General features: G+C 34.1%; 1 protein-coding gene across 3 annotated transcripts in view; it reads left to right on the forward strand.

Moving 5' to 3' along the window:
* SLC10A7 (solute carrier family 10 member 7) overlaps positions 1-24,236 on the forward strand; it is a 241,205-nt gene that overhangs the window by 72,783 nt on the left and 144,186 nt on the right. For all 3 annotated transcript variants that reach the window (XM_041738490.1, XM_041738492.1, XM_041738491.1), the window contains exon 5: positions 382-420. In XM_041738490.1, the coding sequence (XP_041594424.1) occupies positions 382-420 (39 nt within the window). The remainder of the gene's footprint in view (positions 1-381; positions 421-24,236) is intronic.

The following is a 24,236-nucleotide window of genomic DNA, read 5'->3' on the forward strand; positions in this document are numbered from 1 at the left end:
TTACATGGTAATATGAAAAAAAATTTTTTTGATAAATAAATCAACCTCTTTTTTAAGTCTAATAGCAAAATCAATAACAACAAGATTTTGATTTACTATTGGTGATGATTCTTTGGTACTGTCATATAGGTTCAAAACATCTCATGGCAAACCTTTTCTGCTTGCTTTTGAGACCCATTATTTATGAATTCATAAGCTGCAGCTCATCTATCTTAGTAAAGTACAGGCCACTGGCAATTTTTGTAAGCAGTGACTAACTTTGCTTTATAGAGTCAATGTTTTAAGGTTTTGAGTAGTGGGGGATGGGAGAATGATAATCTTTGCTTTTCCTTTTTCTATTTACTTTCAATGAGTGTTTTCCCCCATTTATTTTCTTTATAGGCAGCTGCAATATTTAATTCAGCCTTTGGAAGTTTTTTGGTAAGTAAACATGGTTTAACTTGTCTATTATAACTTTTGTTGTGATGTTGTCTATATGAAAGATCTAGTGAAAATTGGACTTCTTTTACCATTTAGTTAAGTGTAAAAGTTCTTGAATCTTTTTATATGCCATTAAGCATACCCTGAAAAATTATTTGATAAATAAAGGAAATGTTCTCTTACAATATAATTTGGAGGTTTGGGGTTTAATATACCATTTAATGGATTTAAGGAATCAATTAAAACACTGTGTGTCTCCTTATAGAAGTTATGTCAATATATTGATCATTTAATGAGGTCTTTTAGATTATTATTATTTTGTATCATGGGACTAGGGATTTTGCAAAGGAAACATGACCCAGCTGGTCAGAAAGGGAATGCTAATTTACTTGTTGACATGTCATTTATTTTGTACACTTCACTGTCAAAGAAGCTACTGTCATGGATACTTCTGAGAAATCTTTGTAAAAAAAATTTGAAATGAGAAAATAATTGAGTAATTTGCAAGAAAATGCAATATTGTTTTGACATGTGAGCTGTAAATTGTATAAAGGTTAAAAAATAGTCCAGTGTTCATAAGTAGAGCCAGTATGATTATTATGACAATGCTATTTTAGCATTTTCAATCATTGTTTTTTAGATAATGAGGTAACAAAGATTTGGTTTGTGTGATGAAAGAATGAGAAAGAAACTGAGTTTTCCATTAGTTGAATATTTTTACTTATATCCTCCCTAAAACTTTGCCAAATTCATGAAAACAAATTAGAATATTTTATTTTTAGGTACATAATTCAGTGACAGATATGAAGTACAGTGATAATTGAGAATAAAATCAGTGGGGTATAAAATAATTCATGAATCTAGGCAAAATATTAATTACTGCTGTTTAAAATATTCTTTATGTCACTTATGATTGTATGTATTTGAATGTAGCTGAAGCTTTTAAGTGTATTGTTTACATAGTGTTAATTCTGTGAGTGCTACACAGCTTTTAAGGTCCCAGTGTCATAGAGCCTTTAATGATGTCGCTTCTACAAAATATATGCTTAGGGTATGTCTTATTTTTAAAGAAGTAGTAATGTGATTCCCAATGCTGTATTATTATTATTGGGTTTTAGAAGAGAGCTAATAGTGTCTATTTAATGAAAATGAGCTCTTGAGCTACTTATTTCAGACTCAGTAATATTTTGTGAAATTTTTTTCATCTAAGTATTATTTTCTGTATATTGTCACAATTGAAAAAATAATATCTGTAAAATATGATCTTATTGGAAGCCAGTTTTTTTTTCTCTATGGTTTGGAATCCTATATGTCTACTATCAAAACATGGTTTCTAAGCTAGATCTCTTACTCTTTAAAATGTCTACGGTAATTGAGAAAATACGTTTGAGGCAGTTGAGTAACTAAAGCAAAATGTACTGTCCTTTAGTTGGAAGATTAGCTCCCTAAGTATAGTTTGAGTTTTGCACTGATTGTATCAACGATGAACAACCATATCAGAATATTTTTCTCCTAGGCCCGTTTCTTGGTAAGATCCTGGGAGGTAAAACTTGTTCTGGGGACTCCTTGGAATATTTTTTATGCTCCTTTCTTCTGAGAAGCATTCTCACTCCTTAGTCTCCTGCTCTGTTTCCTCTTTTCATCTTTTTTCTTACCTTAACTCAAGTAATCAAAAGTGTTTATTGATCTCCTACCACACTAATATGTGGAAGATGCAAGGAATAGGATGTGGGTCCCACTGTGCTATGGAGATGACACAGAATAAGAAATACAATGTAAAAAGTTAACAAGTTACACAAAAGATGTTACTAGATGATGTATGATTGTGTGTATGTATGATGGCACAGGTGATAGGCACTCAATTCAAAAGTCAGACAAGCAATTTCGCTGAGCCAGGCCTTAAAGTATGGTAAGACTTAGCTAGTAGAGAAGAGAGGAGAGGAACTGGCAGAGAGGCACAAGTGTCTTTTCCCATTTTTCCTACCTATTCTGTTCTTTCCTTTTTCTTTCCCAAAGTTGGAAATTACTGGAAAGGGTTTGAGAATGAAAATGATGACTGGAAATGTTTTGTTCTAGTGTTATGAGAAATAATAATTCTCTTTCCTCCCCACCCCTCCCCTTCATCGTTCCAACAAACCTTATGGACTATGTTTGAGTCTGGGCTCAACCAGTCAGAATTTGGTTCAGATTATTGAACAGAAAAATAATACTTGTGGCATATACAGAATAAAGGTTTATTTTTCCATTATCTAAAACCTGGAAGGAGACTACCATGTGTTGTATGGTGGCTTCATGGTCTCATTGTGGACAGATATGCCTATCTTTGTCTTCCATCCTCCACAGCATGCACTTTCCTTCCTTAAGCTTGTCTCAGTGTCCAAGACAGCTGCTGGAGCTCTAGCCCAAAAGATACCTGGATGTAAAGTCTTTACCTTGCGAAGACACAGAGGAGTGCTCCTAAAATCTAACTTTGCTTTCTTTAAACAACATTCCTGGAATTCCAACAGTATACTTGCAGTAATATCATATTGCATAACTTATTCAAATGATCATACCTAGCCAATGGAGAGACATGGATATGCAGCAATTTGCTAAGAGCTAAAAATTGGGGTTTCTGTTACGAAGAAAGAAGACAATGAATATTAAAAGACAACTGACACTTTCTGCCTATAAGCAGTGTACAGCAATTGCCAAGAATTCAAAAAAAGAGATTAATCTCAGTTGAATGATATGAGAAGGGTTTAGGGAGAAGCTGGTGTTTGAGTTGGGCTTGGGAAAAGGACTTATTTTAGAGGAAGGAAATTCCAAATCATAACCTTCATGTTTTATTTTGTTATTCTTTTTTTTTCACTTAATTTACTTTTAAAAAAATTTATTAAGTTTTAATTTTAATTCCAGTATAGTTAACATACAGTGTTACATTATTTTCAGGTATACAATATAGTGATTCAGCATCTCCATACATCCCCCGGTGCTCATCATGGCAAACTCTCTCTCTTTTTCTCTTTGCTCATTTGTTTTCTCTCTTGAATTACACATATTAGTGAAATCATATGGTACTTGTCTTTCTCTGACAGACGTATTCCACTTAGGATAATATTCTCTAGCTCCATCCAAGTCATTGCAAATGGCAAGATTTCATTCTTTTTTATGGCTGAATAATATTCCGTTGTACATATATACTACCTTTTCTTTACCCTTTCATCTGTCAATGGACATTTGGGCTGATTCCATAACTTGGCTATTATAAATAATGCTTTTATAAACATAGGGGTGCACATATCCCTCTGAGTTCATGTTTTTGTATTCTTAGGTTACTCAGTAGTGTGATTACTGGATCATAGGGTAGTTCTATTTTTAATTTTTTGAGGGACTGCTGTACTGTTTTCCATAGTGGCTATACCAGTTTACATTCCCACCAATAGTGCAGGAGTGTTCCTTTTTGTCCATATCCTTGCCAACCCTTGTTTCTTATTTTGTTATTCTTAAAGGGTGGTACTTGTTAGAGTATTTTGGAATTTTCTTTATGAATGGAAAATATTAACTTGTTCTTAAAATTTAGGATTAGGGTTAGTAATATGGTTTCTGGAAACAGACTGGCTTGATTTAAATCCTTGCTTGATTGAATTACTAGTCTAATTACATGACCTTCCCTGTATATAAAATGGTGTAGATAGTACTGAAACTACACAGTTGTGGTGAGAATTAAATGGGATAATCTGTATAAAATACTTGTATGATCTAAGTTTTGTCCAAGCTCTGCCATGATTTTTTTTTGTTCAGGGACATCCATAAAATGAAGAATTGGTTACCACTGACTAATGATTCTCTGATTATTCTCTGGCTATAAGTGACCATTTCTTTTGTATTTACATAGTGGAATTTGAAAGAATCTGAAGTAAATACCTTCAGATTACATCAAAACTTTGAATGAAAGGCTTTTATTAGAAGAATTTTTGAAGAAAGAACTCTGAGAGCATTTTTGTTGATTTTTAGACATCTGGGTATACCAAATAAAATACTGTACATATTTATAGCTAGTTTAATAATGTCCCAGGTCTAATTAAAACACAGTGTTTTTAACAACTAATTGTTACAGAGAACTGCGTTGTTGCTTTTTTTTTTATGTAGCTAGGCTGGTAATAACCAATGATAGATGAATTCAATTTACATAAATTTCAGACCAAGAGAATATTTTAAAATCATGCCACAGAGGATTGCTTTAAGTTAAGAAGTTAATGTCATTATCTCCTCCTCTCATTTAAATTGTTCTGTTTACAATAATTGTGAGCATAATAAGTGTTTTAAGATTTCCCACTTGATGAGATTTTAATAAAATTTGATAGTCACCACTCTGAATAACTAAAATGTTATCTATAAAAAATTTTTTCTATGTAAAACCAGGCATTTCAAGTTCAACCATCTCATGTATTGCTTCCTCATCAAAAGAAAGATCTTTTAAAAAATACATATTGGCAACTTTTAAAACAATTCCAACTGAAAAAATCTTCTCTTTAATGTAAAAAGGTTTAACTGTGCTGAAAAAAATTTTGATCACATGTTTTGTTAGACTTTTGGCATTTTTGGTTTGGAGGCTGAATTCAGTGTTTCCATGTCTTCAAGAATTACAGGTTAAAGTTTAAAAGGAAAAGGTAGAACTTTTTCTTTTTAGGTTCCTCAGCCTACTTTATGATTTTTAGTAACTCTTCCAGGAGTCTGGTAATTCCTGAGGAAACCCTGGTGAGTAATAAAACTGATGCTGCCAAAATGAGCTTCTGATAACTGTGTCACACCTTATAGCAATTCACAAATGTAAGGATTTCTGAAACATTACCAAAGAGATGTAAAAAGTCAAATCATCTTTGTGAATGCATAACACCAAGTTAAGAAAGATCTGTAAGAGTTACTGTTTACTTTCTAAATCTCTTCCCTTAAAGTATCAAAAAATGGGCTTCTTTTATGTAATTCTTTTAAAATAGTCATTACTGCATTACTGGAACCAGCAGAAGCTATTCTAAGATGGATAAGGGTTAAAAGGAACTCCTTGCCTTAAGCTGAAGAACTAGCCCAGAACATAGTTTTCTTCCCTTACCCTATTGTTGCTCTGTCTTCCCTCTTTGCTTTGGCTGTTCCACCATTACTACCAAGCTTTGTAGTAAGATTTGGATAGTTACTGATACTGTTATAGTTGCTAAAAGAAAAGAAATTCCAAACGCAAATGCCATGTTTTAATAACCTAGGATGTATGTTTACCACCCTGTTTTATTCTTCCTTTCTTGTACAAAAATGTACTGAGCCATACTTGGCATGGTCAGAAAGGAAGCACATTTACTTTGTTATCCATTGATTGCTGTGCAGCACTGCAAGAATTTCAAACATTAATGAAGAGGGTGAAGGGTTGTAACCAAAGAAGATTCAATTGTTACCTTAGTTTTCTCTCACCTAAATTTAGCATGTCAATTTTTAATTTGATTTATATTTTTGGAATACTCATTTCGTGTAACACTGAAAACTATGCTGATTTTTTTTTCTTAGTTTGCTTAAAATCTTGACCAACCCAAATTACTCAGTTGAGATCTTGGTTTTCCCCCAAAAGTTCATAACTCATTTATAGAACAGGTTTTTATTTTCATTGAGCTTACATGCCAAAACAAACAGCTACAGTTCTAATCAGTTTTCATTACAACGTTATAGGATGTTATTTCAAGTTCATCCTTTACTGCTAAGGACTCAATAAAACCAGGATTTAAAATAATCTGTTTGGGGCTTTAAAATACCTCATGAACTATGTTCAGACAATGGAAAACTGGTTTCTCCTTTTATAAAATGGCACCCATTATCATGCTATGTATTTCACTGAATCATCTTTTTGGGCAAATGAATATCATAAAAGTTGGATTGCTGAGAACAGACTACTTATTGTTTTAAAAAAATGCAATTGGTTCAGTTAACAGTATGGCACAAAATAGAAAAATAGGACGTAAAATTAACACACATATACTTAGAGTCCATTAAATTCAAGGCCCTTATCTAGATACTGAAGCAAATACACAAAACATAAGTACAATAACAGATTTAAGAAAGCAGAAAGACAAGAACTGCCTTCAAGGCAGTGTCCTCCAAATTTCAGGCACTTTTACGACTTTTGCCATGTTGACATATTATTTGTATTATTGTTAAAAATTTTAAAGGATTTTATTTTTTTAAGGTAATCTTTACACTTAAATGGGGTACTAACCCATGACCCTGATATCTATAGTCATATGCCCCACCCACTGAGCCAGCTTGGCACATCTGAAACTCACTTGTAAAATTTAACTTTATTTCAAAGTGAAACTTGACATCAACGCATAAACTGTCTTGTTATGAGTAGAAGGTAACGGAAATGAAATCAAATGACAAAAAGCTATTATTAATTTGTAACTAAACTCTGCTGCCAACATAAGTCCAAAGCCTGCCCTCTTTTTGATAAAAAGTAAAATTAGTGCTGGTACCAAACCAAGAACAATCATGCAATCTAAAAGATTGAAAATATTTTTTGAAAAGAGAGCAAGTTTTATCATGAATTTTCTGCTCATGTGTCCTTTAAGTCATCTTGCTTTGACTTCCACTTTGGGCAACACTGTTCTCTCAGGTCATTTCTCAATCATTTCATCACAAACTTGAATTAAAACCACTGGGGGAGATCAAATGAAGAAATCCCCAGAATCAGGGATTCTAGCAACCTGAACATGTTATTGTTTCTTTCATCAGAGTTATTTTCCACATGACATTTGCCCAGAAAAGCATGTGTGCCAGTCATGTTTGTAGAGGTAAAAATATGCTGTAATGCTTGAGTAAGGAAAACCCTGTGATAGCTACATTTGGGTTTGTTTCTAAAACAAACTCTTACTTGACTTGAAGAGCAGTCAGTGTGAATAAAAATGGTCTTTGTTACTTAATAAAAATGTATAGAATCCTTACCTACTCCATTTTAGCTATGTCTGTGTTGTCTGACAGGACTTGTGTAGCAAGTAAATACATTAGTCACAGTGACCATTTTTCTTGCAAATTTGTGACATAGATTTAATTATAGGAATGACCAGCAACTTACAAATCTAATTTTGGTAGAGGCTGAGGCAACTTTTTTTTTATTTTAATAATGATGGATTTTTTTAAAGCAATGATTTCATTACTATTTAAAGAAATCTACTGGTGTAGAACTAGCCAATTGACTGAAGTTATTTTATTACCCTTTAAGAAATGCCATGTACTTTCATTTCTATTTTTATTAATTTTTAAAATATCACTCTGGAAAATACTTGCTCCTATACACATTTAGATAAAAATAAATAATTATAAATGGGGAGGTAGGATACTTATAAAGGGCCTCCTACAAAACATTATCCTGGTGGTTGGTTAAAATGACTAAATTTCCTTAATTCAAATTCAGCCTACTACAGGATTGCTTAGTTTATGGCCCTTAGTAGGAGACACCCACTAACTAGTAATTGATGATAATGTGGTAGATAGTTCTCATTTCTCCATACTAAAAGTTTACTATGATTAATCTATTTATTAAGCTAATATTTGGGAGATCTGGGAATAATAATGCAGTGAGCCAAGCAAGGTTTGTGTCTTCAGCTGCCTTACAGATTCTCAGGGTAAGAACATCAAATCCCATGGCAGGCAGGGGAGAGGAGGAAATAATTTTCCATTATTAAAATATGTCATTGACTCAGACCCCATTGCCATTCCAAAATAAATCTGGACATACGGAAAGAAGCAGGAGGGCATCTGAGCTTGCATAAACCATATCAACTTCTAGATTCTACCAACCAAAAAGAATCTTTTTATTTTAATTACTGGTTTTTATGATAAAGCAATGCTAGACATCTGAATTCCACTGAGGAATCAGGTTTTTTAATAAACATTTAGCACTTCTCAAAACCAATAATCTGTGTTATTGGAAATGGCAGATTGTAATTTGAAATAAAAAAAAATCAAACATCAGGGTTTTTTTTTTAGCTCTAATTCACCTCACATCATTGTTTGACCTTATATCAATTTTATTTAATGAAACATTTATGGCCTTCCTACTATGTGCTAGGCTCTGGGCAAGGTTCTAGAAATCAAGAAGAAGAAAAAAAAAGGAATTTATGAGGCATCAAGGAGTATAAAAACTCCTGGATTTCCATGGCATTTGTCCCAGTATGATTCCCCAAACTGATTCCTTAGTCACCAAATGATTATTTGAACTCAACAAAGTTTGAAGACCACTTATTTTAACTGTAGAACTCCAAGTAAAGTAGTAGATTGTCATCTCCAGTTATCACAAAACAAACAAAAGCCATTCCATTTTTATTACAACTTTAAGGAAAACTAGATTTTAGGTTTGTGGGTCCGCCAACTTAGCTGTTTTAAAAAGCAGTTTGTCAGAGACCAGATTCAGTTTCTAAGTATATCAAAAGCTGACTTACAAAAGTTACTTACAAAAGTATCTTAACCAGATATAACTTATTCTGTGGGAACACTGTGTTCAAAATTAACTTTAAAAAACTATTGTAGTAGTATATGTTTATTATAGAACTTTTGAAAAATCAAGATAGAATCATCTAGATATAACTAATCATAGCATTTTGGTGTTTGTCCTTTGTATTTTTTACATATAGTTAGCAAAAGTGGTATTGCATCATATAGACGATTTTATTTTCTGAATTACCCTTTAACATATATAAGCACTTCCTCATTTTCTGATTTCTACCTTGACAACTTGATTTTGCTTTATATAATAAATAATATACTGTATAATATTCTTTTGGATGAAGTATTGATATTTATTTAGTTATTTCTCCATTGGTAGATATATGGGTTGTTTATATTCTTTTGCATTATTAAATTTTTTACTTTCACATTTTTGGACATAGATATTTGTGGTTCTCCCTTTTAATTATCCTTTTTATGAAAAATCTCTAAAAGAGCAATAACTGAGTAAAATACTATGAACTTTTACAAGATTGTTGATGCTGTTAAATTGCTATCCAGAAATACTGAAGAAAATTATCATCCTAACATATGTAGGTTCAGAAATATTCATTTTCCTTTATCTTCACCAACTCTGGTTATTATTTCTTTAAGTTTTAGCAAACTGATATTTTAATCTTGATTATAATTTTTTGAGAAGTTGATCTTTTATTATCTATTAATTGGCTATTTGAGATTCGTCTATTGTTGATTATTTGTTCATATCCTTTGCTCACTTTTCTAATTGGGATGCATATTTTGGTTTCAAAGTGGTCTTTATATATTGAGGATATGAATACTCTATTACATATATTAAATTTATTTGTGTGTGTGGGTGAGAAGAGATTATTTTTTTTAAATTTTTATTTATTTATGATAGTGAGAGAGAGAGAGAGAGAGAGAGAGAGAGAGGCAGAGACACAGGCAGAGGGAGAAGCAGGCTCCATGCACCGGGAGCCCGACGTGGGATTCGATCCTGGGTCTCCAGGATCGCGCCCTGGGCCAAAGGCAGGCGCCAAACCGCTGCGCCACCCAGGGATCCCGAGAAGAGATGATTTTTGATCGTCAGAAGTTTAAAATTTTTTTAAGTCAGATTTATTGAGATACAATTTTTATACAGAAAAATTGACCCATTTTAGATGTACAGTTGTGAGTTTTGACAAAATGTATACAATCATGTAACGACCTCCTCGCTCAAGACAAGGAATATTACCATTTCCTCTAAAAACTCTTTCTTTGTAGTCAGTCCCCTTCCCCAACGTTAGCCCTTGACAATCACTGGATTTTTTTCTTACCCTTTTCTTATGCCTTTTCTAGAAGGTCATGTGAATGGAATCACACAGTGTGTAGCCTTTTGAGTCTGGCTTCTTATCTTAGTATATCCTTTTGTGATTCATCTTTTTTGTTGTATGTATCTATCAGTAGCTCACTCTTTTTTATTGCTAAATAATATTACATTATGAATTGACTGGTTAATGAACTTCATATTGTTTCCTGTGTTTGGCAATTATAAGTAAAGCTGCTCTAAGTATTTGTGTACAGGTTTTTGTGTAGATGTATGTTTTCATTTCTCCTGGGGAAAATACCTACATGTAGGATTGCTGAGTTATATGGTAAGTATGTGTTTAATATTGTACAAAACCACCACACCGTTATCCAGAGTCATTGTACCATTTTACATTCCTACTAGGAATGTATGAGGAATTCAGTGCTCCACAGCCTGGCCAGCCCAAGGTATTAGCAATACTTTTTATTTTTGTAGTCTAATAGATATACCAGGTATATCTAATATGTTAAAAAGCAAAGCCCATTATGTGAGTTCTGTAAATACAAATAAGTTTGAAAGCACTTGACCTGATTATGGTGTCATTAAACAAAGAAGTTAATTTATGTCTTCACTGTCCTTCCTGGGTTTGTTTGTTTATTTTTTCATGTAATTCCAGTTTTGTGGTTTTACTTTGATATCTACATAGTGACATATATGCTTGTCCCTGAAAATGATTAGATCAGTGTTCATGACTGTTAAAATTTTTCTCTATCTTAGGATATTATACGTGACATTAATACAGTTACTTAAGATAAAATTATTTGTTTGAAGTGTAAATGGATATGTACATAGAAGAGTAAAAATTATAGAAAGCTAGGGATCCCTGGGTGGCTCAGCGGTTTAGTGCCTGCCTTTGGCCCAGGGCGCGATCCTGGAGTCCTTGGAATTGAGTCCCACGTCAGGTTCCCTGCATGGAGCATGTTTCTCCCTCCTCCTGTGTCTCTGCCTCTCTCTCTCTCTCTCTCTCTCTCTCGTCTATCATAAATGAAATAAATCTTAAAAAAAATTATAGAAAGTTCATTTTGATGTTTATCAATTAATCTGCAGATAGTCACACAAATTGACAGTAAAATGCTTCTATTTGGAAGATTATAGAATAAGGTGATAGCTTTCTAAATAGAGGACTTTTCAAAAATAAGTTTATATTTTAAAAAATCTGATCAATTTGACTTTAACTTTTATAATTAAATAGGCTCTATTGATCGGGGGAAGAAGTCTTATGATGTGAACATGGTGGACACTAACATCAAAGCATCACAGATGAACATTGATTCATGTTTTACATGTTCACTGATGGTTATACCATGAGTTCACAGTGTATACGTTTTCTTTCGCTTTTGACAGGACAACATACTTATTTGCTACTTCTGGGTAGCTTTCTCTGTGAGGTTTTTAATAAGTAGAGTAATTATATTAAAAATGTCCACCATGTGTATAATTTATAGCAATGTTTGGTCTAGTGGTCATTACTTATGGTTTAATTTTTTGTCTATCAGATAATTCTCTTGTAAGTAGTTATTTTCTAAAATGTTCCTAGGTTTCTACTTGAAAGCTAATGCTGTTCTTTCTATTTTTCATTTAGGAGAAGTAATGTTTATTAACATTTTTGGACCTTTGGTAATTTCCAAAAGCCAACGTGATACATTCTATCTCTTTTCTTACTGCTATCCTGTACATTGTTGTGAGGTTAACTTCGCATACTACTTTTATATGTCACTCCTATACCCCAGTGCCTTTGGTGGCTCTTACTTGCTCACCACCTTGCTGGCTGTTCAGCCATCCTCCCAGAGGGATGAGGATCCCCCCCCTCTCTGGTACCCTTCTTTCGTTCCTCTGTTCCCTGTTGAGTTGCTCTTCTCCCTCTCCTCTCACCTCTTTGCTTACACTATTCTCATCCTTTTCATATCATGACCATCTCTTGAAAGACTGCCTGCCCCTTGAAGACTGCTTCCATCTTTTATTGATAGTGGCTACTTAGCTCTTAGGAAGACTTTCCATCAAGATTATAACTGGTTAGTATAATTAGCTTAAAATAGTGACCTCGCCCACTTCTGGCAGTTTTTATCATCATCTTCTTTTAATTTTTTTCTAAAATATGCATTTTCTAATGTATTGCATATTTATTTATTGTGTTTACTGTCTCCCTTTATTCAAATGAAAGCCTCCATAAAGGTATGTATTGGTTTTGGTTGTTTTGGTTGATTTGGTTCACTACTATATCAACACCACCTGAGTACCTGGCACGTGATAAGCACTCCAAAAATATTTGTTAAATGAATAAATAGAAATCATTCAATGAATGTTATTTTATCTTTCTTCTTATATCTAAGATTGTAAAATGTCTTGTATATGATATACAATTAAATGTATGTTAGTTGTTACAATTAAATTTTGGATTAGTTTGACAAAAATTCCAGTATCACTTTAATTGATTATCTACCAAATTTTTCTTATTACTGTTAAAGTGATTTTAAATTGTAAGCTTTTAGTTTCAATAAAACTTATGCTACAGCCAAATTTTATTGCTTTATAGTCACCATGTTGATTTAGAATGGGAGTGGAAACTCATTATTATAAGTTATATCTAAGTAATAATGAGTAATTTATAAGACTTCCTTCTTATAATAACTCTCTGTGAGTAGATTATGGCAGATTATCTCTATGTAATAGATTACCAAACTATATGCTTTTATCATTGAAATATGTCAGAAAGTTTTCCATAAAAAATACTACAAGTGTGATTACTACATATATAGAGTGGGAAATTTATAAATGAGGATATAATAAATGATTGCCATTATATGGCATTGTACAGAATTGTTGCAGTTAAGGAAAAGTATTTTATCATTAAAGTTTATTTTTAGCAGTTTGTGAAATATATAATATAATTAAATTGACAAAAGAAGGCTGAATTATTAAACAATGATGAAAAATTGTACAGTATCCTAGAGGAGAGATAAAAATATAGGTCTGAAAAATAGTAGAACCAAATCAATGGTATGTAAAAACAAATCCATATCTGACAGTCATTTAAAGTACTTAGAAAATAGAAATGACCAAAAAAGAAAAAGAAGGAAAAGAAGAAAGCCAAGGTAATATAATGAGGAAGCAGATAACTTGAACTTGGCAACATGATATGACAGCTATGAAAGCTAATGCAGTTCCTTCTTTAGAAGCGTCATGTTACAGCCTCTGCATTTGAGTTTGGTAGCTTCATAATTCAGAATACTGCTTTGGAAAAAAAAGAATATTGCTTTGACTTTGGTCTTCTTATCTTGTCAGGGGTTAAAATTTGTTAAGTGAGATATAGAAAATAGAGATGTGACTTGGCCTGGAGGAGGTTTGGAGAGTGATATATCTCTATATAATGGAGAAAGAAGAGACAGAATTTTAAGATACTCCAAGGAGGGATGTATAGTAAACCAGACATGATTTTTTAGTGGGAAAGTTGGTCCCATTTCCCTATGATAACCTAAAAAATACACTCATGCCATCTGCTATTTGTAATAGCAGCCCAATAAGCCATTCAGAATTCCTAATCAGTAAGTACTGAGGTATATAGATTTGGAACAGAACAGCTTTTCAGTCTTTTTAGTAACTAAAATTAACAAGAAGAAAGGTTATTTCTTGTTTACAAAAAAAAAAAGGTAGATTGACATGTTAGCTTTTTTCTTTGCTTATTTCTACTTCTAAAGAAGACAATGAGTAGAGATGATGAAAAACATGAAAGAAATATAAAGGCTTTTTGCCTTTTGTCCTTTAGTTCATGGGGGCATTTTCTCTCAAAATGCTTGAGTCCTGATTCTGTATCATTAAATGTCTCTATAGAATTTTGGGTTCATATCTCATGTAGTTTCAAGCCAAACAGTTGTTGAAGTCAGAAGATTAAATTTCTAGCTCTAAATAAAACTGAATAAAAACTCCCATTGGTGTAGACAAGTGGTTGAAAATAAAAGGCTAAAGTGTGTAACAGTGGAAACTCCCTACATTTGGAAGAATACTTCCTCTTGTAACAGAATACTATTGTTATTTTTTGTATGAATTTTCGGATATATTTGAAAAGTAACACTGAGATGTCCCAAAGGAGCAATCTCAACAAATAACCCTTAATCTTGAAGCAAATCTTCCATTGTGTCTGTTTTTTTTTTCCAAATTCTAAAAAAAACAAAAACAAAAACAAATTCTATCAACCTGGTGCCATAATTACTATGGGTTTTCTAGTGACAAAATTATCATAAACTAATGAAACTCTCAAATAGCATTGTGCATCTCTGATAGTTTTTCTAGATGTTGCTGGCCTTCATTTTTATATGGGAATTGTAAGTAGTCACCTAAAACATATATTTTGATATGTGTTTTTAAGAAGACAAACAAATTAGAAAGGGAAGTTTTTCTCCTTCAAGAAAAGGACTGCCACATAGTTCTTAAATAAGTTTTTCTTTCTCTGCTGGAAATCACTCTTGATATCTCCAAGATCTGAGATCTCTTTTCTTGGCTTCAATCCTTCCTTGGCATGATGTCACCCCTAAACAGAATCAGTAATATTACTGGTTTTTTTCTTTGACTATTTGAATCATCCATTTTTTTAAGACATTGAGTTTTTCATTGCCAGGGATGTAGGTGGCATATACTTTGTAAATTTACAGTGGTCCTGTTTCAGAAACTGATTCTATGCTTCCATCTCACAGGGATGAACTCACATTGATCATATTCACAGAAAACAATTTATGGAGCAATCAGTTAAGAGTGGAAAAAATTGTTATGAGAAACTCATAGACAGTTGGGTTGATGCCTTCTGTCTTCATGGCTAAATCCACATGAGAAGATATTTTAATGAGAAGTTCATTTGGTAGGGGACATCTGGGTGGCTCAGTGGTTGAGCGTCTGCCTTCAGCCAGGTCATGGTCCTGGGGTTCTGGGATCAAGTCCCGTATTAGGCTCCCTGCAAGGAGCCTGCTTCTCCCTCTGCCTATGTCTCTGCCTCTCTGTCTCTCATGAATAAATAAATAAAATATATTTTTAAAAAGTTCATTTGGTAGGAATGGAATTAGAGGAAAGAGAGGTAGGGAAATAAATTCTCAGTTTGATTCTGTCAGGCAGTTGTTAAGTATATGGATCTGGCTTTGCAACATGGGTATGTTGCTCTTGGAAACAGACAGGTTCGCCATTTGGACCAGGGATCTTCTTTCCTAAATGGTATTTAGATGTGTGTTCTTAAGAGTTACTTTTGGGTATTTTCTCAGTGGTTCCATCGCTGACTGGTTTGCCCTTTAATTGATCACCATACCTTAAAGTGAAATCTTGCTGACATTGAAGCCATTTTAATGTTTTAAAGTGACTTTACATGTCTTCATTGCAAAGGCATTTCCTTTATTGCTAAGTTCAGAGATAGGGAAGACACGTTAATATTTTCATTTTGTATTACCTATATAGCTGGACTGACCAACATGGTAGCCACAAGCCACATGTGGCTGTTTAAAATTAAATTAATTAAAATAAAATAAAATAAAACATTTCATTCCTCAGTCACACTAATCACGTTTCACGTATTCAGTAGCTATCTGTGACTGCTGGTTGCTGTATTGAACAGTACAGAATGTTGAACTTTTTTTTTTTTTTTTTTTTCATTGGAGAAAGTTCTGTTGAGCATACTGGAGAGAGATGTTTAACTGGCAAAGTATTTTCCAGTTATTTTTTTAATATAATATGGGATCAAATATTTTTAAATGTCTTCACTGTGATATATTTATTTTAAGTAATAGCCCAACTTATGATTCTAATCCTCTGCAGTCATATATACATACATGATCAGCTGGTCAGGGATTTTGTTTTTAAAATACTAGTTGTTTAATTAGCACTTATGCATTTTACTTACAACAAGGTTCTCTTCTTATAATTCTAGACTTCTTGCTTTTTCCAACACTGTGCTACTTTAATAAATTAATAATACTCCTTCAGAAATGCTGACATTGCCAGGAAAATAAATGCAACCTTATATGTATAAAAGCTGTCCTTCAGAAAATAGTATACTGTTATACTAGAAGTGCCTGAAAGTCCATTCGTTTTCAGTCTGAATAGGATTTTAACTTGTGTGCCTTACTCTGCATTTAACAACTGTTCTCATGGGACTATTATAAATTTTTTTATCTGCTTTAACATCTGTCACATTTGAAAGATTATTTTCAATAAGACAAGTCTTTCTTACATGGTAGTTTAACTAGGTCAGTGATTTTCTAACATTTGAATTTCATTGATCAGTAAAATTTCAGAAGAAATTTTGGGGAGCGCCTAATGATTTTAGTTTTGCATTTTGCTAAATAAGAACTACCACTTCTTGTTGTCATCATTTTATGAAAGAGTGGACATTTAAACATGAAACCCAAAAGGGTGGGTTTTATCATTCATTTATCATTCATTTATCATATTATTTATCAACCTGATGATAGCTATATTACATTCTTCTTCTTTTGCCCCATTTATTCCTTTAAAGTTTTGACTAGTCCCAAGCCAAAACTTCACTGTGGAAATTATCAACCTTTGTTGGTTTTCTTCTTCATTGATCTTTTTTATTTTTTACCACCTCTGTTTGGCATTTTGAATTATAATTTTGATTTTTCAAAGACTGTTGCTATTGAAGGAAATTCTATAGTATTATTAGACCATGTGATACATGATAGAGATATATCAAATAAGTTATGTAACAGTTTTGACTGTGCCATCTGTTAGCCAAATACTCATTTGTGTAATTCATATTCTGAGTTAAGTTTGTCCAAGTTATACTCCATAGGAGCTCAGAAGAAATAGGTATCTATCTCTTCCAGAAGGAAGATGAAAACAAAGGAATCAAGACAAAATGACTTAAGTAGGCCTGAGAATCAGTTTCAAAGAAAAGACTCTTCAAGGAATATGGATAATATACCTTACTGGTTAAGAGCTTGGAATTTTAGGGAAAAAATGTAGTTTGGAAAAATAATGCTTTTAAGGTAACATTAAATATATATTTGTTATATATATTATTAATGTCTAATAACTACTTGTAGACTTTTTATGTGTTTGGTGGGCTCATGAAAAAACTTCTAGTGTTTTTATATACACTCATATATATATTTATTCATCCATATTCTTATACACAATTGTTCTTATATTAGGAAAGGTTATTTTTTACTGAGTACTTTAAAGATAGTGGGTTCAGTTGTAGCTACTGGGAGGAGTACAAAGATCCCCAGGCACAGCTTCTCCTCTCCTAGATCATAGCTAAGGTACTGGGAATAGGGAGTATCTCCCACAAGGGATGGTATCAGAAGTTTTGCAGAATAAATAGAATTTGGGGTCTTTATTCCAGACTAGGACAAAGGAGGTCTTACTATTACTGATTCTTTATTCGAATATCTATCTAGTAGGGTTAGTCTTTAATGACTTATAATGTTAGTGTCTTGTAGACAGAATCTGGTATAATCCAAAATGGATAAGTAATACATAGAAGAAGGCCTAGTCTAATATTTGTCATAGCTGAATTTCTGTAGGGAAGGTGTATTTGACCTGAAGAGCCTGCCAATTAAATTATTAGATTTTTTTTAGTTACACTTTTATGCATGATTAAATAGTAATAAATAAATAGTAATATTAAATAGTAATAAATAAATAATAAATAAATAGTAATAAATAAATTAAATAGTAATGTTCTTTTTAGGTAAATATAAAAGATGTGTGTGGTATGTGTAGTCTTTCTATATAGAATATTAATCTATGCTTCTGTTGAAAAAGAATTTTTCTTTTAAAAAACTTAAATAAGTAAAGACTTCATTTACTTTAATCAATATTATTGATATCTTAGCAGAGCCCTATTAAATTTGGCTTATGGTTTGGTCTCAGTTATGTTCTACAAAATATAAGAATTAAAGAAAATAGACTGTGTAAATTAAAGAAAAAACATGTTATAATACATATAACATACAAAATATGTATTAATTGTGTGTTATCAGTAAGACTTCTGGTCGATAATAGACTATTAGTGTATTTTTTAAATATAATATATTAGCAATAGTAGACTGTTAGTAGACTATTAGTAAAGTTTTTGAGGAGTCAAAGTTATAACTCAGATTTGCAACTGCAAGGGGGATTGATGCCTTTATTTTTTTTTTTAAAGATTTTATTTATTTATTCATGAGAGACACAGAGAGAGAGGCAGAGACATAGGCAGAGGGTGAAGTAGGCTCCATACAGGGAACCCTATGTGGGACTCGATCCTGGGACTCCAGGATCACACCCTAAGCCAAAGGCAGATGCTCAACCAGTGAGCCACCCAGGCATCCCAGATTGATGCCTTTAGCCCTCACATTTTGGTTCGAGTGCCAACTGTATTATACATGATTGGGAGGCACTTAAACCATACAGCAGAAATTTTCCTTTTTGTTCCTTTTGTTTCCATTTGCATAGCTATACCTTTTGTATACCTCTTTTTTTCCCTAGAGATTTTATGTATCTGTTTTTGGAGGTAAATTAGGTCTTGGTCTATTGTTAGTTTGATTTAGTATTCCAAACTCTTTTTCAATACCAAAAGCTGTTTATTAAGGACATGCCATATACACAGCCTTGAATTCAGTTGACGTACATTCAGTGGGAGATGAAGATTATAAGACACAATTTCTTTTTCAAGAGATTTAGTGTAATTGAAGAAATGAAATATGCCTAAGTTAAACACTTAGAGAAAAACAAGATAAAATATAATCAAGTGCTTAAATGTGTTGGTATCATCAGTTAAGAAAAGGAGAACAAGGCAAGGTAAAATCATCAGGAAAGGACTCTTGGTAGATGTGAAATGTAAGGTCTTGAAAATCAAGAACAGCCCAAGTGTAGTAGATCAACCTGTCCAACAAAGACAGGGACCATACCTGTTATGCTCATTGTTACCTTTCTCTGTATATATAGGTACAATGGCAGTGCCTGGTACATACAGTCAGTATATAATGAGTAAATGCGTGAATGGGCAGTTGCAGGCAAGAGACAGTGAAAGAAAGATGTTTACTGGAGTAAGCCAGTTCTCGTTGAGACTGGTGGAAATTATGTGAGACTGCATTATGAAAAGCCTTGAATGAGAGGCTAAGCTTGAGATTGCGAGGCATTTCTGAGGAGTTTTCAAGAAGTGTATCATGCCAGAAATGTTGTCTTAGGAAAAATGTCCTGATAGCAATGAGTTCCTTGCTGAGATTGTACATGAAAGACTGGGAAATAGGCTCTTCTGAGTCTAGACAAACAATGATGAATGCCCTGGCTACTGCCTATCAAATGTTTTACAAAGAAAGAACCACAGGCACAAAAGAAAAAGGAATAGCTTTCCTAGTCATTTATTCAATTATTTAGAAAGCTAACATTGACCTTGTGCCTACTGTATGGGAGGCCCTGTACAGAAAGTCTTACTATCAGGCTTTGAACCAGGGATACTTGCCTACCAGTGCTATAAAAAAGATTTAATAAGATTGAGTCTCTGAGATGCTCAGCAGAGTGTCTAGCATATTAACAAGACATCATAAGTGGTTGCTGCTAATAAGAGTTTATTTTAGAAATGATGCCAAAAGGGGTGCCTGGGTGGCTCATTTGGTTGAGCTTCGACTCTTGGTTTTGGCTCAGGTCATGATTTCGCGGTCCTGGGATTGAGCCCCAGGTTGGGCTCTGTGCTTAGTGTGGAATCTGCTCCAGGTTCTCTCTCTCTCTCTTTCCCTCTTCCCCATTCCCCAGCTTGTATGTATGTACACTCTAAATAAATAAATAAACAAACAAACAAACAAACAAAATTGTAAAAAAAAAAAAAAATTATGCCAAGACCCTCTCCAACCCTATGGCCAAAAACCCTCTCTATAAAATCTACTCCTTAGATATAATATTTTCCTAAACCCCTGGTTCCTTAAAAACAACATTTTTTCCTATTAGAGGCTTTGAAACTTCTAGAAAGCAGATCAAATGTTAGTGAACCTTACGTACACATCTCTCAGCTTAAACAGTTAACTCACTCCAGTCTTGTTTCGTCTGTACTCCATCCACTTTGGTATTATTTTGAAGCAAACCCTAGCCATCTTTATATTTTCACAGGAATCTCATAGGTAAGGGCTTTTGTTTTTAAAATATAGCTATAGGGAAGCCCGGGTGGCTCAGTGGTTTGGCGCCTGCCTTCGGCCCGGGGCGTGATCCTAGAGTCCCAGGATCGAGTCCCACATCGGGCTCCCTGTGTGGAGCCTGCTTCTCCCTCTACCTGTGTCTCTGCCTCTCTCTGTGTGGGTCTCTCATGAAAAAATAAATAAAATCTTAAAAAATATATATATAACTATAATGTCGTTTTCATCCTTAGAGACTTTTACTGGCCAAGTGTATCATGAAAGAGTCTGGGATATCTTCATGTAGAAGAGCCAGGAAATGCAAGGAACATAAACAGACTGGAGACTCAAAGGTTTTAGGATTAATAACTGTGGTGTCATGAACAAAACCAGGAAGTTTAAGCAAAAGAATAATTTTGAGTGAGATGATTAACTTTGATTCAATAGGTATTAGTTACATGGTGGTACAGGGACATCCAGTGGCAGATACCCAGGGATGGACATGTTTGCTATCTGTTCTTCCTTCATGAATGAAAGACACATGGATCTTAAACCAATATAGATCCTTTTAGGTTCACCATTAATATCCATCTTTCCTTCCTTCCTTCCTTCCTTCCTTCCTTCCTTCCTTCCTTCCTTCCCTCCCCCTTCCCTCCCTCCCTCCCTTTTCCTCCTCCTCCTCCTCCTCATTCTTCTTTTTTAACTTCTGATCTCATCCTTTCTGTGTCCCACCCTCCATCTCTCTACTGCTACTCCATTTCATTCCTATTCACTTCTGGGCATAGTAGGGAACCTTACTTTCTATTAATTATATTTGTTTGAGTTCCTTCTGTTAAAATGTTTATTTTCTTCTTAAAAATAATTTTGGTCTTTCTGACAGTACTTAGAGTAAATGATAATTAGGTGATGACTGAATATTCATTAGAATGGATGATAGCTTCAATTTTGACTTTATATAATTTCAGCTGAGGATATTTTTCAAAGTAAAAGTGTGAAATAATATAGACAAAATTCCACCCATCAATGGAGCTCAGATATAAATACTCCTGATCCCTGAAATTAAATTGGAACCCAAAATGCTCATAAGTTAATAACTTTAATTCTTTTTTAAAAAGTTATTAGCTTTCCAAAGATCTCCTATTTCACTTTGACAATAGTGTAAGCAATTTAGTTTATAGGCCAAAACAGAGATCTTACTCTTTTTGATCCCTGGGTGTCATCATCTTAATGCTAATATGGGTTCTGTGTATTCATCAGGAGTAAAGATCAAGTTCACTTTTGCACCTGATGTAAGCCTGTAGCAGACATTCACATTAGAATTGAAAACTCTAAATGTTAGAGGCTTGGGTAGAAACTGGAGATGTAGTAAGCTAGGACCTACTTCAGCTCTGTAGCACACACATAATTACTGCAGTGGGATCCATGCTCTTAATATTGGACACTGTTTGAATGTTTTCTGATAATTTATAGGGTTGATTACTCCAGCCTCAAGTGGAACCTTAGGAAGAAGAGCAGCAAATGGTAAATCTTTGTGATGGTCCCTGGGGCAGTGGTTCAGTTTGAGGCTCTGAGTTATGTGGTTCTCAGCCTCTTTTCCTCCCCAACCCTTCCTGTGGCTCAGTGTCATCATCATCATCTGTTCAGATAATGCCTGTTCAGAAATCACAGATCCCCAGGGAGGAGAGAACGGAGAGAGCCCTGTTATAAGCACACTCGCTGCAAACCTTTCACCTTGCTGTCAAGGTGACAAATGTTTGTCCTTAAGGGAACACTAGAGGTTAAATCACCAGTGTTTTTCTCACTTATCTTCTTTCCCATACTATCCAAGCTCTTAGCCAAATTTATAGCTACAAGAATCTCAGAAAATTAGGCTGCTCGTGACCTTTACGAATCAGAGATATGTTTTGTACAACCTCAAAGTACTGATTACATTATGAATTGGGGTCTGAGTAATTAGAATTTGCTAAAAGTCATTATGTCAGTACATATCCCTTTCAGGGATTACTCAGAACAACAAAAAAAAAAAAATTAGGAAAGAAACATTTAAATTTTGAGAGATAGTATCGGGAACTTTGCAAACACAATTGTAATAAGGTGAGCAAGGAGTTATTTTTACATCAGTATATGTTAATGGTTTATAAATCCTTGAATAGAGAGACACCAAAATGTGCATTAATCATGATAGTGGAAGTTGCTCTGGATTTCTTCTTTTTTGGCCCATTCCATTCCATTTTCCATCTAGCAGTGAGAATTCTGATCTTGAAGAATGTAAATGGATCATGTCATTTTTTCCTGCTTAAAATCTTTCAGTTTTTCTTGGGATAAATATCAAAATCCCTTAAATGGCTTATAAGGTCCTGCCTGACCTGAGCCATGCCTTCTTCTCCAGCTTCCTGCCATGCCCCCTCTTCTGTACCCACAAGGCAGCTGCCATCTGGGCATACTTGCAGTTTCTCTAGTTCATTCATTCATTCATTCTACTCTGAGGCTACAAAAATGTACAAAACAGACAAAAACTCATGGAGCTTACATTCTAGTTTAGGGGATATAATAACTATGTATATAATGTCATATATATATGCCTTGCCGCCTTTCCCTCCCTCCCTTTCCTCCACATATATGCTCCATATTTTATATATATAATATATAAAGTAATATATAATATATAAAAATACATAATATAAAATATATAACATAAAAGTATATATAAAATACGGAGCATATGGAAGAAAAATGAAGCAGGAAAGAGAGGAAGATAGGGAGGAAGCTAGAGGGGTTGCAGTTTTTTTAAAAGGTGGTAAGTGACAGTCTTTCTTAGAATGTTTGAGCAGAGACTCAAAGGAGGTAGGAGGGCAAGCCATAGGGATATTTGGGGAAATAGTGTTCCATATAGAAAGAACCCGCAGTGCAAAATACTCAGATAGGAGAAAAGCCACAACAAGGTGGGCAATAGAAATAAATTCAGGTATGTAACAAAGGGCCAGATTATACAGTTAGGGGCTTGTGAGCCATTGAAAGGCATTTGGTTTTAAATCTGAGTGAGATGGTGTATTAGCCAACTTGAGCTGCCGTAGCAAAATGCCATGGACTAGTTGGTTTAAACAATAGAAATTTATTTCTTGCAGTTTTCTGGAGGCTGGAAAGTCCAAGTTCAAGATACTGGCCAACTAAGTTCCTGGGAACAGATCTCTTCCTGGCATGTGGACAGTGGCCTATTTACCATGCCCTGACATGGGGGTGGGGCGAGGAGAGAGGAATATGAATGATGTCTTTCTCTTCTAGTAAGGCACTAATCTCCTTTGAATCAGGGACCCACACCACCCTTATGATCTCATTTAGTCGTAATTACCTCTTAAAGGCCCTCTCTCCAAATACAGTCACATTGGGGATTTGGGCTTCAACATGGAAATTTGGCCAGGGGCACACAATTCAGTTCACGGCAGATGGGAAGACACCGGAGAGTTCTGAGCAAAGCAGGGACAAGATCTCACTTAATGACCACTCTTTGGAGAATGGACAGCAGAATTAAGGACAGGAGCAAAGAGACCAGTTAGGGAATGATTGCAGTCATTCAGCCGGGAGATTATAGTGACTCCAACCAGGGTGGTAGCTATGGAGATAAGCACATTACAATTACAGTCATAATCATTACAATCTCAGGGTGACCTTCTAGGTTTCAAAGCCCTTTTACATATACTTTCTTAACCCCATACCTCTCCTGGGAGGCGGGCACAGGATTGTGAGACTCAGGTTTCACATGGGACTGATTCTGGAGTCAGAGTGCCTAGGTTTGTGTTCCCTCACTGTGCCTCCAACCCCTAGGGATAGCAATGATGCCAACCTTGCGTAGTGTTATGCAGGTTCAAGGAGACAGTCTGTGTTAAATGTTTGGTAGATCT

The sequence above is a fragment of the Vulpes lagopus genome, chromosome 23 (genome assembly GCF_018345385.1).
Source record: "Vulpes lagopus strain Blue_001 chromosome 23, ASM1834538v1, whole genome shotgun sequence".
Taxonomy (NCBI): Eukaryota; Metazoa; Chordata; class Mammalia; order Carnivora; family Canidae; genus Vulpes; species Vulpes lagopus.